Source organism: Poecilia formosa, unplaced genomic scaffold, assembly GCF_000485575.1.
Source record: "Poecilia formosa unplaced genomic scaffold, Poecilia_formosa-5.1.2 Scaffold13, whole genome shotgun sequence".
NCBI classification, from domain to species: domain Eukaryota; kingdom Metazoa; phylum Chordata; class Actinopteri; order Cyprinodontiformes; family Poeciliidae; genus Poecilia; species Poecilia formosa.
Window position 1 is genome coordinate 4120408 of NW_006799952.1, and position 15234 is coordinate 4135641.

Genomic DNA, 15234 nt, shown 5'->3' on the forward strand with positions numbered 1-15234 from the left:
GCACTGGCAAGTTTTACTTTTAAAATGTTTCTTTTTAATATCAAAAGCTAATAAACATTTGATGACAGCAAGTCCACAGGGAAGAGTTTCACTGTCAAGTATCAAAGCAAGAGAAGACGCTTTGGGTTTGCAAAATCAGTCTTGAAAAGCATACACAATACCTGAACGCAAACAAAGTTACAAAGAGAATAAAAAAAAATCCCATTTTGGCTTAATAAATTATCTTAAAAAAACAGATAATATTAAAGTAATGCAATGCAGTTGTGCAAAGATAGAAGTCTCACAGTTAGCTCATGCTCTCTTGTCTGTCCATGTCATTCCTGTTATTTATAGCTCCTCCAAAAGTTTCTCTTCCTGTCTTTGGAAACAAGCAGACAGGATGTGCAAGAAAGTTAGCAACTGGACAGAGAAAAGGGTTTGAAGTGGAACATCCAAGTCTTGTTATTTTCCAGGTCTTCTTTACTGATCGTCTACATTTGTCTTCCTGGTGGAGGTCCAGTTGAGGGTCCTATGGTCGAAGAAAAGCTCCTCTACATTTTCTTCCAGTCGGTGGTTTACATGGTGGTCTCTTCCCATTCCAGCTCAACATCACCTGAAAACCAACACAAATCTTTGGTTTGAGCGCTGCACTGTTGTGTGAAGTTTGCATTCTTACGTTTGTGTTTGTTATTTACCTTCCATGGCATCCAAAGAGTCCATCTTCTCCAGAGCTGAATAGTTAACAAACCAGATGGACTGGCTGTTGCCTTTGTTGTTCAGAAGTTCCAGAGTGCTCTGGTGGAGGAAGATGTACTGGGCCTGACAGCGCAAACACAGACTGGTAATGACGGTTCTGACCAGATGATACTTTATGTCATTTTTTTATTCTAAACAGATTCTGAAAACAGTATTCTCTTGACAATAGAGCAGAAATGGGACAATAAGCTAGGACTGTGTGTGCACACATGCTGTCATGTTGCCTGATTTATTTGCTTTGGACACAAATCTGTTAGAACTGATTTGTGCAGGATAATGAAGCTCCTCAACCAAATTTGAACACTTCAAAGAAAAAAAAAAAAGAAAAAAAGAGAGAGGGAGAGAGATCAGTGCCAAATCACTGACTAGATTAACCAATGTTTGTGGCAGAAATTCCTACATGGTAAGTAATTCGTCAGCAGGTGTAACTAACACACACACGCAGGCACGCACACACACACACACACAACGGTCATGTCATGTAGCTGCTTATTTTATGAAATTAAATCATTAACTGGAAGGTGCATGCTCGAAATAATAGCAGAGGAGTTAAATCAGTGTATTCATTTGTTCTCTGAACAAAAAGGTGTCAAACAGGTTGTCTTTGTTTAAGGACAAAAGCTTGAAATATTTTACATGTTGATTATTGAGCGCTCTTCCCTGAAAATATGAGTTAAAAATATGAATAACACTAGAGACTGCACCAAAGAACATTTGAGGGGTGAAAGCAAAGGACTAGAGGAAATGATCTAAATTTTGGTAAAGAGAAACCAAAACCAGAGCGACATTGAAGAAAATGAAAAACTACACTTTGAACAGATCAGTGGCAAAGACTTGATCAAAGATGCTGTACAGTGACTTGTAAAGACTGTAACAGTTAGATGATGCCTATGTGAAGCCACGACTTTGTGACAAGAAGTCCTTGCAAAATCACATGGTTGGAAACACAACATGTGTTGAATAGTTTACAATTTGCCAACAATCAGATTGACCATCCTAAAGAGAAATAGTGTAATATTTTATTATGAAAGGAAGAATGTTTTTAGGAACCGTCGAGAGGCTACGCAGCTGAAAGCAGTTTGGCGGAATATGCAGGGTCAAAATTTAAAACTAAACTAAAGTCATTAACAGGTTGTCAGGGTCTCCAGCATGGCCAGGAGCTGTTTTAGGAGAAGCCATCCTAATGTGAGGACCGAAACTATTTCTGAGCTGCTTGTTTTGTGCCTTGTGTGCCTTCGTTCTTTATGGTGAAAAGACAGGGTCCTGGCACAAAGGATCTTTTAAGATGCGTTTGACCTGCATGAATACGCAGAGTTAATAGATGTCTTCAATTCTAGGCAATGAGGTGCCTATGATCTACTGTGGCATTTTGGTAACTTTGTGATGTTTATTATGGATCCCAAAGCACTGAATTCAAGCCAGAGTACACTTAAACCAGGTGATTGTTATGGGGATGCTTCTCATACTGTGGCGTTGGCTGCTCTATATATTTCCTGCTGGGAGTCATGGATCAGTTTGAATACATTAAAATACCTGAAGGAGTCGTGTTGCCGTGGGAAGAGAAGGAACTGACATGGAGGTTGGAGCCTTTTGTTTTTTTGGCTCACTTTTGGAAGCTTCATAGCAAATCTATCATTTTTTATTCATAACGTTTTGATTTTCAGTTGAATCTTTAGCGTTCCCACTGCATTTGCGTTTGTGGAAATTAAAGCTGCGAGTACGAGTTAAATGCCCTTGAATTTGTTGTATTGCGACAAAATGTGACAACAATCCAGGTGTGTTGATGCTTATGCCAGGCACAGTACAACTCAGCCGAAAAGAGCCATACGTGTAGGTTTTGTTTTGACAGTCAGTGCGGGACTCAAATCCTGAATCTAAATATTGAAACGTGCTGAAAATATAGACACGAGAAAACCTTGATGAGACGAGGAAAACGAGCAGAGGATCCCGCATTAGGCACCGTGCCAATCCTGGCAATCACTTAAGTAATCACTGAGGTGATTTCCGGATGGGATCATGCTGTTTCAAGAAGGAGATTGCTGTTTTCCATTTACCCCTAATCCACTGGCAGATTATTCTAGTAGTTATACAAAATAAATGTTTTTTTAAGGATAACACCAGGGCATTGACAATTTGGAATGGAGCCAACCACATGTGGATCTGCTTATTTTCTATTCAAATGTCTGTATTTTGCACATTTACATAACCGTACAGCTTTGTGGCATTCATGTGGTAAAATCAGTTCAGATAATTTTAGTAGGGAGTCAAGTTTGTTTTTTTCTTCTTGATTTTTTTTTTTTTTTTTTTTTAAGATTTTGAATCCAAATTTTATAAACTCGGTTGTGGATTCAGTAATTCATGCTTAGCAGAGTTATTTCAACATTTTCTGTAGTTTTTTTTTTTAATTTTATCTGTTGTAGCATCAAAATCCAAAATACTGATCTCTGGCTTTTGTCTCCTGTTGAACTCACCAGGTTCTGCACCATGCACATCCTCTCACTGCGCAGCTCAGCCACCAGCCCGTAAATATCCACAAAGTCATGATCCCTGATGTGCTGAATGAGATGATCGAGAGCAACGAACACGCCTGTTCTTCCCACGCCCGCACTGAGGGAACAACAAGAAAACCCAAATCACACTTACACCAGAATCTGGGAATCTGCTTCTTTTTTATAATCAGAATGTACTGTTGGATATTCAAACTATTCTTTTAACCCCACCTGCAGTGGACCACTATGGTGGAGTTGTCATGGCGATGTGCTCGGACAGCTTTGACAAACTTAATCAAGGTGCTGCAGGATTCTGGGACCCCGTGCTCAGGCCATGAAGTGTAGTTGAAGTGTTTGACTAAAATGTAGTGCCCATGCTGCAGAGAGCAATAGATGTGGTTTAGTGTAAATACATGAGGGCAACATGTTAAATACTCAGCTCATTATTAGGAAATTTTACCTTATTTAGCTTATAATTAATTGGTGTAAAACCCTTTGATCCACTGAGATGTGCTACGCAAATAAACTTGACTTACCTTGATGTGAATGACAACAAAACAAGCTAAAGTTGAGCAAAAACTCTGCTAGATTTCAAGTAGTATTACACTAAAATATAAAGTTTTTACACCCGTTTATCTGTTCACTGTCATGGCCCGCCAGTGCGTATCTCCAGGAAACAAGGAAAGAATTTCTATTAAATCAATCCCTCTGCCAAAGTTTTTGTAAATTTCTTTTAGGATCTTTGATATGTGTTGCTCTTCATAATCCAAAAAATATCAACAAGGAAGGACCTACTTGCCAAAGGTCACCCTTATCTACAATCACAGCTGTAACTCAAAGTTAAAAGTGACACACAAAGCCAAATGAAGGCCGGAGTTTATCTTGCCACCTATCAAAGTGAGAAGGCTTTTTCCACAAATGTTGTTTAGGTGTACCTATACGTCTGGAGAACAACGTGTGTGTGTGTGTGTGTGTGTGTGCTCAAGAGTCGTGTGTTTGTATTCAGGAGGCTTTGCTACCTTTTCTACTTTCAGCGTTCTGACAGTCCAATCAGGAAGCACTTCTTCTGATACTTTAGAGATGAGAATGTCACTAAACACCGTCATTGGCTTGTTGTCCTCAGGCCAATACTTGTGACACCGAATCTGAAATGTCAACAGCGCAGCACACAAAGCATTTTGTCAGATCTTCAGAAAAGAGTTTATCCCTTCATGGAGGGAAGACCCGAAATGTTACTTGTGCTCTGATTTCTGTCATGTCTCTAACGACGCACCCTGCCTTTCTCGTAACATTGCGTGAGCATGGCAACAGTGCGGGTTCCAGTCTCCCAGATCATCCTCCAAAAGTCAGCCACCGTGCTGGGCAGAGGACCCTGAGTGGCTATGAACTCATTGGGACATAAGTAACCCTGCAAAGAGCAAATGAGAAAATAAACCTCAAAATATACCTCTGATCAGAGTTCATGACAGTTTTTATTTGTTTTTTTTTTTTTTTAGTGAAAGCTCACCGAGACAAAGCTTGCATTGATATAGTCTGATCCTGCCATGCCTGGTTCTGAGAGCAGCTTCACTCGGTTGTTGTTGTCTAAATGCAGAACGGAGAAGTGAACAGTGTGAAATGCAGCTCTGCGGAGGCACAACGAAGCAGAAAGTAAGACTCATAGGGCTCATTTCTAGTCTAACCACATACAGGGTTTGATGTTGAGGAAGCGGTTTTTGGATTTATTCCATGGCAGGTCGGCGTCTGTGGTGGCCAGGTCCGGCAGCAGCTTTGGGAGCTCCTGGAGGAATAATTAAGAAGAAAAAATAAATGAATCAAACACATTCACATTAGCATTCACATAAACTCACTGGGCCGTTACTTTGAACCTTACAAAACTAACTTGATTTGTCTCATTAAAAATGATCACACTAATTGAGACATTAAATATAGGAAATCTATGAGAGCTTCAGAGGTTGTGTGCAGTCGGGTAAGATTTATGGGTTTGGGGTTTTGTTGCTACTCTGGGAAGAGAAGGAAGCACAAACGTTCATGCAGGGTTGGAAAGCAACATTATGTGAAAATCCAAAATCTTTTCCCTTCAAAATATTTTCTCATGTATACCCGTTTTTCACGGTTTGGCAAAAGAGTCCCATCAGCAATTCTGTTTGTATTTTCTGTATTCGAAGTCATTTTGGAAATCATGCTTTGCATGATGGCTTATGCACGTGCTCTGTGTTATTGTATCATAAAATCCAAATTAAACACCTATAAATATGTGGCAGAAACATGAATAAATGAGGCCAAGTCCAAGATTTATGAACACTTTTGCAAGGTGCTACATATGCAGGGCTCGGGCCTTTCTGGGTTTTAGCCAAACATTTACCGAAAACTCCTCCTGGAACTTTGCGTTGTCGTTGGCACACAGATCTTCTACGTGCTGCAGGAAGGATTTCTTGTTGACAGGCCTGACAGAGACGACGGGAGAGAAATGCACTGACTGCGAGCGACAGACAGAGTCAACAATGCGCCATTCTTTGTCAACTTATTTTAGGTTATGAGAGGCGCGGAGCCATGCAGAACATGCTGATTCCTCCAGCAGCTGCTGTGTGCATGCTCGCATCATTTATAAAAGATGACTTACTTGAGCGACTTCCTGTAGCTGAGCAGCCTGGACGAAAATAGAAGCAAAATAAACAAATTAATGCAATGATCGCAGCCCACACTTTGGCATCGCTGTCCATAAAAATTTAACTAATCTTCGCAGCAGAAAGTACACCGAGATATGTGTTTAGAAAACCCCGTTTAGAAAAGAGGGTTAAACCATTTTTTTATTTTTTTTATCAAATCCACACAACACTGATGCATGCCTCGATTTTCATCTTAATGACAATGACGATTGGTTACATGAAAAGTGAGCAGGTCTTTTCCTGTGGGATCTACTCAGATCTTCGACAGTTGATGAAGCTTACTGTTTATGCCCCCTGTCTTCCAAGCAATTTGAGGCTGCATAAACAAATTAAAACGGTTTTACGGAGAGGAGCTTCAGCAAAGCTGTTCATCCCTCTACTAGGGATGGAGGAAAGCATGCAGGCTGTTGGTAAAACACTGATGTCACTGATTCATTGAACTATCAGCCTCCACAAAAGCCTTTCTAAAACTGCACAGATGGAGGGTTTGACGCAAGCCTTAATAGGCAACATGATGACATCACACACACACACGCACGCACACACACACGCAAACATACTTTATGAGGAATTAAGAGAGAAAAAAAACAAGAATACAACATGCAAACATGTAAAAATGAGCCTCACACACACACACACTAAACACCCAACTTACTGGATGACATAAATCTCTTTCCGCCTAAAGAAGAAGGAAGAATACCTGGTGGGAGACAAATGTTCAGTGAGAGAAAGACAGCTTGTGTGAGTGGATGTAAACGTCTGCGCTGAAGGAGAGTTGGGAAGTGACAAGGAAAGGTGTGTTACTTTAACTGCGAGACAAGTCGTGTTTAAACAGCTCTCACTGTGCTGTCAGAGCCGGGATGATATTCTGGTCATATCAGAGAGGAGGAGACGAGAGACGCTGCCCAAATGACTACAGTGAAATGCCTGTAGTATGAAAAGTGAGTGAACAGTCCGTGTAGAGGCGGAGCTGTCATTCTAAATGTTTTAGCAGGCAGATGAGTCACCTGTGATCGTCCCTCTGCTCGTAAAGATTAAAGACAATTCTGAGAAAAAATTAAAATGAGGGAAGTTCAGGAGGCTTTTAGACTCGCTGCTAGAAATAATCATTTCTGGTCTCATTTGAAGTGAGCCAGTATCAAATTTACAGGTCGATGAACTCGCTCCGACTGCTGACACAAAAGCGCAGGAAAAATATGCTTCTGTTTGTATATTTGATTTAGCCCGCAAACATTTAATCAGGGGGCGTCTGCCAAAGTAAACCATCAACACAGAAGAAAAGAAAGTTCTGACTTTATGACTCTGTAGTAATAACAACATGTCACTTTGTGAGTGAATTAAAATAAATGTCCTGAACTACTCCCAAGTAATAAATGAAATCTGGATATGGGTGTTTTGAGGTGAGGTGACAACAGTTACAACGTTCTTAAAGAATAGAAAGAGATGCAAATCAAAGCCAAAGATTTGCTGGGTTAAGTTAAGGTAATGTGCGAGTGCTGACATACTGATCAAATATTACAAAGGTATGTATGACTTTCATTAATGGGTCAAAAAATAAATAAAATAAAATACAGCTCCTTAACAACAAAAAGAAATACACTCAAGCCAAATCCAGTAATGTGAAAATAAACATATTTGGCCTGATGAGCAAATCTATGCAGAATAAGGTAGAACATTAAAAATGGCAAAGTGCAGCGAGACTGATAAATGATCCTTTGGATCCTTTGACATAGGAATATTTCACAAGACACATTCAATAAATAACAGAAAACTCTGGAAGCCAAAACCAACGCATGGGAGGTAACAGAAGATAAAAGAGCTTCTGCAGTGGAATAAAAATCCCACTGTAGGCTTTGCCTTTTCATCTGACCTGGGCATAATTGAAAATCTGTGGACATACCTGCACATGAACGCATGTGGGACAGCTCATAAATCACACTGAAATACAGCTGGAGCCTTTTGCAGGAAGAAATTATTTTCCACAGTAATACTCTACTGTAAGGCTTTATAGAAATGTTTGCAATAGAAATCTTTATTGACTTTCCTGATGGCTTTGGAGGACATGAGTGCCAACGTGCAAGGTTTTGAAGCTTTAGATTCAGAAAGTCATTGATTTAAAAAGATATATATATATATATATATATATATATATATATATATAGTAACTTTACTGATTAATTTTCCATGTTTGTTAGTGGGAGTTCTCTACCAAGATGTGGGGCAATTTGTTCTCTGCAAGCAAAGAAAAGAAGCTGAAAAGTTGGATTCCTGTTTTGTAGCAGAGAATGGCCTGGAATAAAGGAGACAGAATGATTTCTCTGTTCTGCAGAGAACTGAGGGGAAGGGAAATTACAAAGCCACAATGCTGTGTTGTGTCTTGTTGCCGCTGCAGCTACTGTGTCTATTTTTTGAACAAACTCAACACCGCCAGATGATCCTGCGCTGACAGGAGTTGCACATCAAGTTGGCAGCAGCAAAGAGGGTTTTCACCTTGTTCACATAGATTTGGAATCTTGTCTTGCATAGCTAAATCAAGTCTAAAGCTGAGCAGTCTGCTTCCACACAAATTGGCAAAGTGATGGTTCTATATTAAAACCAACAAAGGCTTACCGATTGAGCTTTTCTTGTTTCAGCTCCATATCTGCTACAGCAATCAGTTGATCTAATTTGCACTTTGTCTCTATGATCTCTGCCTCCCTGGGTGAATAAGTCCCGCCCTCTTTCTTACGCTGATGGATCCTGGAAACAAAACGTCGACTGAGCAGTTACCATCACTGGAAAAAATTAAAAAAAAACTGACACCTTCAAATTGTGCGGTGGTGATAATATACAGATTTGTTTCATATGATTTTGATTGCTCTCACTTGACTGAGCAACAGATAAGGAGGATGAGGAACACAGCCAGAAAGAATGACAGCAAAACACCCAGGATGATTTGTTCCTCTTTGGTCAGTAGTCCGTCCGCTGCAAAGTGAGAGAGAAAGCATTAAAGCAACCTAACAACAAGCAAGGACACTTATTATCAGAACTTTACATTCCCTCAGCATCAGAATGAATTCCATCCCAATGTTGTGCTTTTAATGAAGTATGTGAACCTCTTTTTTTCACGGTGAACTGAAAATACGATATGCAACTTCAATCATGTTCAAGAAAGTCATTTAAAGTTTGCTTTTGGACTTTGGTTCCTTTATTATGGTATTAGAGGCAAACTCTAAATAAATGAGGGCTCATTTTAATTTTTTGCACAGTAAGTTCAGTTCTTTCTAAGATGAGTAATTATTGCTTGGTCTTTTCTTGAGGATCTACCTGCAGTTCTGATATACTCGGAGAAATCAGAGTCCGTGTATTGGCCCTTGGTGTTCGTGGCTCTGAATTTAAACCTGGTTTCATAAAACAGCAGCAGAACAACAGGAGCTTTTTATTCTTTCAAAACCTATGTCAATTTTTAAAAACATTTCATTGCTCGGAATGCTTCCAGCACACTCACACGTAGACGGTGTTGGGCTTCAGAGGTCCGTTGCAGAAAAGATCTGTGTCGTTCTGTCCCATGCAGCTGTCATTCTCTCCAATCATGTAGGTTTCTGTGATGGTGTGGTTGTGCCTCAGCAGCGACGGGTCATCTCCAGACACACTGCGACCGCCTCCGACAAGCACATCCGCACCTGCTGCCCTGTCCCTCGCTAAGCAGGTGGGGTTGGGGAACCCCGCGTCAGTGAGGTAAGGAGCAGGACGGTGAAAATAGGCTCCCCTCCAATTGGTCAGGTTCTCACTGTCCCTCACTGTGACAGAATAAAAGTTGGAGAATGCATGAGTGTGGGCTTTTTATGGGCAAGGTGGTGTGCTCTAATAATAACTACAAAAAAAGGAGAAATTCAAGTGTATTTAACTAAAAAGTGATTACTGTCATACCCCCTGACTCGGCCACGATGACCTGGATTTTTGCGATTGGTCCGTTGTCGTCACTATAGAAACAGGCAGGCATGTGGATGGTTATACTCCTGTGGGTTACCATGGCAACCCCTCCTTGGCCCAGCACTGCTTGGGGTCTTTGGGTTGGCTTGGATGGGGCTAAAACACACACACGCACACACGCGCACACACACAGTTATCTGGGGAAATATTGCGTGTGTGAGGTTTTACCTGTTACAGCAAAAGATGAAATACATAACATGGAAATCGCCTTCATTACACAGCTAATGTCACATTAATGGTGTCATAATGTGCCTACCCCAGAACACCTGCTCTAAAGCTACAACTCTGCAAGATAATTTTGCTAAATCACTGCAACGAAAAGAAAAGACACACCGGTGAGCACACTGTTCTACAGGGGCTTGTACCTTTAATCCCTGTAGTTATCTGAACTTGTGGACTGAGTGGGCTCCTGCCCGCCCCGTTTCTTGCTGCAATCTACAAACAGAACAGACACATGAAATCAGGGAAGACAGCAGAGAGGGGATGAGCACAGAAAGGTGTCAAACCATTTCTAAGTTAAGCCCCCAAAAGGTTTAAGGAAGTGGAAAACATGATTTTTGGGTTTTTGCTGCTTCATGAAAGCGTGTGTCCAGACCCATGACATGCACTTTCACTGTCGGAAACACACCATGGTCTGGAAGAAGAATGAAAGAGTTCTGCTCTATTGAGGACAAAAAAGAAAACTTTTGATCATTGTCTCCCCGCTGTCAGATAAAAACCAACATGTCTCCACACATCAGAAAACAGCACTGCGACCGATTGAACAGCTTTTAATCCCATACCCAACACAAGACACTCAGGAGGGAATTCATGAGGAAATCCAACCGCTTCTACTTATTTTTTGGACTTGCCATTTGCTTCGGTTGTGGACTTGATTCACAAAGGTTACTGCACAAAATGCAATTGAGACCAGAAGTATACCCACACTGGATAAAAAAAAGAGACACATACAGTTTTTTTTCTTACTGTCTAAAGCAAAATCAGAACAAACTTCTCTTGTTTTAGGTCAGTTAGAATTGACATATTAATGGGAGAGAGAATGCAGCAGAGATTTACTTATTAATGTCTTCAAAAGATGGCTACATTAATATTTCCAAATAATGTTTTTTGCTGGCGGACTTGTTTTATTGAGTACACCAGTTCCTTCTCCAGCATAGCAACTCCACAGCATAATGCTGCCTCAACTGTCATGGCAGTCGCAGGTCATTACAGCCAGGTTGTTTTATTTTCATCAGACAAGAGGAAATATCTCTAACAATGAAGGCCTTTGTTCCAGTATTCATTTGCCAACTACAGTCTGGTTTCGTTTGCTCTGGAGTAATGGTTTCACAGGGGACCAAAGCATCAGTCTCATGAAAAATCACAATCAATCACACTATGAAGACATTTAAGAAAAACATGTAAGAAGTCTGTTAAAAGATTTAAGCAATACAAAAGTAACAAAATTGCTCCAGAAAAAAAAAAAAAAAAAATCTCCCCCAGTCTCCCTGGTAAATGAGATGAGGTTTTCCCTCACCTGTATGCTGTAGGTGTGCCCTCCTTTAAGGCCTTCAACGAAAGCAAACAGCATGTTTGGTTCTCCGTGGATTTTATCGAGACTCATGTTTTTCACCAGCTGGTCCTTCTCATACACAAAGACGTAATAGGCAGTGATGTTTCCGTTAGGCTCTTCGGGGGGACTGAAGCTCACCCTGACCAGGTTCACTCTCTCTGGGACAGCAGAGACTGTCACATTTTTGGGAGGGTCTTTCGGCTCTGTACAAAAAAAAAAATAAATAAATAAATAATAATAAGGCATTATGTAAAAGTAGAGAAATAAGGTAAAAAATAATGATAAGGTTTTACTCCTGTACCTTCCTCCAGTGTCTGGAAGACAATAGGCCCGACGGCTTTCCCGTCACTGCCGGCATCCTCTACCGAACCAGTGAAGGCGGTGACAGTCACGGCATAAAGGTTGAAAGCTGTTAGGTTTGTCACAAAGACTGTTGTCAACTCTCCTGGGACCCGAACTATTGAGATGTTCACACCAGGACCATCCACCTGAGGTAACAACAAAGTTCATGATGGTTATTATAAATTAATTGTCATTCGATGCACAACACAATAATCGGTGCTTCATCTGATGCTTTAAAACTCTGACCAAGGAAAGCCAATAGTTGTCTTTCCAAGTAACATAATTTATTATTAACTAGGTACATGTTTTGATTTTTACAGAGGTTATGGCTCAGGAAGGCAACCTGCACAAGATATGAAGTTGGTCCCGAGAGAACAGCCGGAACCTTCCACGAAATCCGGAGGCTGGTGGAGGTTGGGGTCACTTTAAGGTCACGAGGAGGAGCATCAGGATCTAAGGAGAGGAGAAAAGCAAAAATATGTGATTTTCTGAAATGCTGTGGCTCCATATAAGCCTGGAAACACATTAATCACACAGGACAAAACAAAATCAAAGAAATTGAGGTCATTTATTGGATTCCAAGTAAGCAAACTGCAGACTTTTTTTGCTTGCCTTGGTGCCTTTAGGGGAGGTACGTTATTTAATTCTGAAAGTATATATTAGGTAGTAAAGTCATTATGGTAATACCGGTTGTGACACGGAATGTGTTTGCCAAAATAAGACAACTAAATCATGGTATTCTAACCACTGCAAGCCTTGGAAAAGTACTGATAACTCTCTAATGTAATTACCACAAACTTCTGGGATTTTAAATGCTAGACCAAAATAAAGAAGTACATAACAGTAAAGAGGAAGGAAAAGAGCACATCGTTTTAGGTGTAAAGCAGCATCCAAAGCTTTGAACGTCTGACTATTGTTCAATCCATCATCTGAAAATGAAAATAGTGAAACTGCAAATCCATCAAAACTGCTTCTCATCCAAAACTGGTAGGCCAGGTAAGGAGACCATTAATCAGAGCTGCAGAGATCCAAAACTGAGAAGAGCAGAAAATCTATTGACAGGACAACTATTATTCAGGCACTCCTCAAATATTGCCTTTTTTTTTTTGGAAGAGCAGCATAAAGAAAGTCATTGCAAAAATAAAGCAATAAGGAAGTCCTGTTTGAATTTTACCCCAGGCTATGTAGGGGACAGACCAAAATGTCACTTTTTGCCTGCATGCACATTTTAAGAAAAAACAAACAAACAAACAATGCACATCTCGTTGAACAAACATTATCGATAGTGAAATATTAAAGTGGAAGTATCATACTGTGAGAATGTTTGTTTTTTCAAATAGCCTTCGAGAACCCTTTGAGGGTTGAAAAGTCTGATGTCATTTCATTTTCTTCAGGAGAAAAAAAAAGAAACCAGTCAGACTTAAACAAAAATTGGACAGACTGAAATACTGGACAAAGTGTCTCTTTAGATTTATGATTTATTATGTTATTTTTTTTATTTTTTATTTTTTCAAAAACCCTGATGTGCAAGTATGTATTAATGATTTAGGAGTGAAAAACCTGTCATTTTGAGCTATAGGGAAATGTGCAGGGATATTTTAGTAGTATTTATTAATTTGCAACTTCGAGTTCTTTATCCTTGTAGATCTGGCACTTCTATGCAAACAGGTATTTGACCTGGAATTAAAGACACAATGGATGTCTAAAAATGGAAACTGATTTATCACTCCAGGTAAGATCAGAGGGGCTACAAAGAATCTACAGGACACTGGCTTGTAGCAAAGACCCACCTTTATGCTCTCAGTTATTGACATTTTGTGTTCCAGTGCCCTGACCTGGGTTTTTTTTTAATTTTTAATTTTTTTTAAAATATGCACATCATTCCTGCTCGTTCCTGCTCTATCCAGTCTCCAGACTTAAAACCAGGTGAGAGTTTGTGGTAAGATTCCATCTAATTTGATTGAGATTAAATGCGAATGCACAAAACATGCTTCAAACTTTTATTTGTGATAAGTTTTGAAAACCACACATTCTTTTCCTGCACAATTATGTTGATAAAGATCGGAGCTCAGCAGTACAATATCACTATGGAGATTTAAAATTAGATACACAGATTGATGTAATAATAGCTTTAATATTAAGCCTGGTGAATAAGGGCAGCTTAAGAGTAATATGAAGATGCGTCCCTGCCGGATTATTTTTAATAACCTGTTGGAAAGCATTATGCTACACCACTTTAAGACTTTCAGGTGTGAACTTATGAAGGGAGAAAAATCCTACTGATTGAATTTGTTTTTCTTCACATTTTTATATAGAGAGTTGTACATTCTCTATAATCTAATTCATCTGTCTGTGTGCAAATCCAAAATGTATTAGTCGAATGTTACATGACGCCTTGTATGGCTACCAAGTCTAATTAGACAACACATAAAGGTCACATCAATAGTTTGTGTTCTTACTTCCAGCCAGGGTCTGTGCATAAATCCACTCTGCATATTCTCCAGGTCCAGCGTTGGTCACAGCGGCCACTTTGAAGCGATAGTATCTGTATTTAGCCAGGGACTGGAGGATGACACTGGCTTCTTCGGCACCATCTGAGGCATTCACTGACACATTAAAATTGTCCTCCACGCAGTGCAAGGCCATGGTGTCCTCTGGGGTTGGCAGGACAGCACCCTGTGTGTTTGGTTCGCAAACAGCCGAAATCAGCTGAGCCACAACATGGTACTCTTTCAGCAGGCCAGGAACGGAGACCGGCACTGCCCACCAAAGTGTCACATTGGTTGCTGTGACCTCAGAGATGGACAGGAAGCGAGGAGCGGTTGGAACTGTCAGGAGGCAAGGAGGAGTTAGTTTCAAATACAAAACAAACATGCTATTTTTGTGAAGAACGAAACACTTAACGTGGCTAACCTGATTCAGAAAGGGTGAATGCTGTGCAGTTCAGGCCGTCTCCTGGTCCTGCAGAGTTTACCGCAGCTACAGTGAATGCGTACTCTTGGTCTGGTGACAGCCCGGTCACCTTGTACTGCGGTGCGTAGGCCTGGTGGGTAAAGGTTTGCACGTCGACCTCCGCTGTGATCTCGTAAAACAGGATCTGTCCGTTTGGGTTGGCTGGAACTTCCCAGGACAGTTTGACAGAATCCCAGCTCAATCCTGAGCAGGATAGATTCCCTACAGCATCAGAGACTACAGACAGGTGCAGAAGAGAGCAAGAGGCCAAATTTAATTTCAACTCTTTGTAGTAGCTATATTTAGTTCAACCACATTTCTGCATCGGTTAAGTTTTGAAAGAGTAATTGTCTACTTGCAGATTTGCTTCACTATTAAGTAATTATTATGAACTAACCTAAACAATAATTATGTTAAACATATAATTTTTTTTAATTGATTGCAACTTCTTCAGTATATTTTTTTGGTTCATTTTGTAGTAGCACCAAAATTATTAGCTTTTAATATCCTTGAATATTTTCAT

The 15234-nt window shown here is 40.2% G+C and overlaps 1 protein-coding gene across 3 annotated transcripts in view; it reads right to left on the reverse strand.

Annotated features, from left to right (window-relative positions):
- Positions 1-11: 11 nt before the first annotated feature.
- The window catches only part of ptprq (protein tyrosine phosphatase receptor type Q), a 47649-nt gene continuing 32426 nt past the window's right edge, over positions 12-15234 (reverse strand). For 2 of the 3 annotated variants that reach the window (XM_016668192.1, XM_016668191.1), the window contains 22 exons: positions 14673-14948; positions 14219-14587; positions 12103-12212; positions 11719-11905; positions 11382-11620; positions 10231-10300; positions 9803-9961; positions 9381-9672; positions 9200-9273; positions 8758-8857; positions 8504-8632; positions 6549-6593; positions 5848-5874; positions 5590-5671; positions 4914-5004; positions 4732-4808; positions 4498-4632; positions 4244-4369; positions 3456-3601; positions 3207-3342; positions 675-798; positions 12-592 (listed from right to left, as the gene is read on the reverse strand). In XM_016668192.1, the coding sequence (XP_016523678.1) occupies positions 555-592; positions 675-798; positions 3207-3342; positions 3456-3601; positions 4244-4369; positions 4498-4632; positions 4732-4808; positions 4914-5004; positions 5590-5671; positions 5848-5874; positions 6549-6593; positions 8504-8632; positions 8758-8857; positions 9200-9273; positions 9381-9672; positions 9803-9961; positions 10231-10300; positions 11382-11620; positions 11719-11905; positions 12103-12212; positions 14219-14587; positions 14673-14948 (3032 nt within the window). In that variant the 3' untranslated portion in view covers positions 12-554. The remainder of the gene's footprint in view (positions 593-674; positions 799-3206; positions 3343-3455; positions 3602-4243; positions 4370-4497; positions 4633-4731; positions 4809-4913; positions 5005-5589; positions 5672-5847; positions 5875-6548; positions 6594-8503; positions 8633-8757; positions 8858-9199; positions 9274-9380; positions 9673-9802; positions 9962-10230; positions 10301-11381; positions 11621-11718; positions 11906-12102; positions 12213-14218; positions 14588-14672; positions 14949-15234) is intronic. The other variant, XM_016668190.1, reaches the window with a different exon arrangement.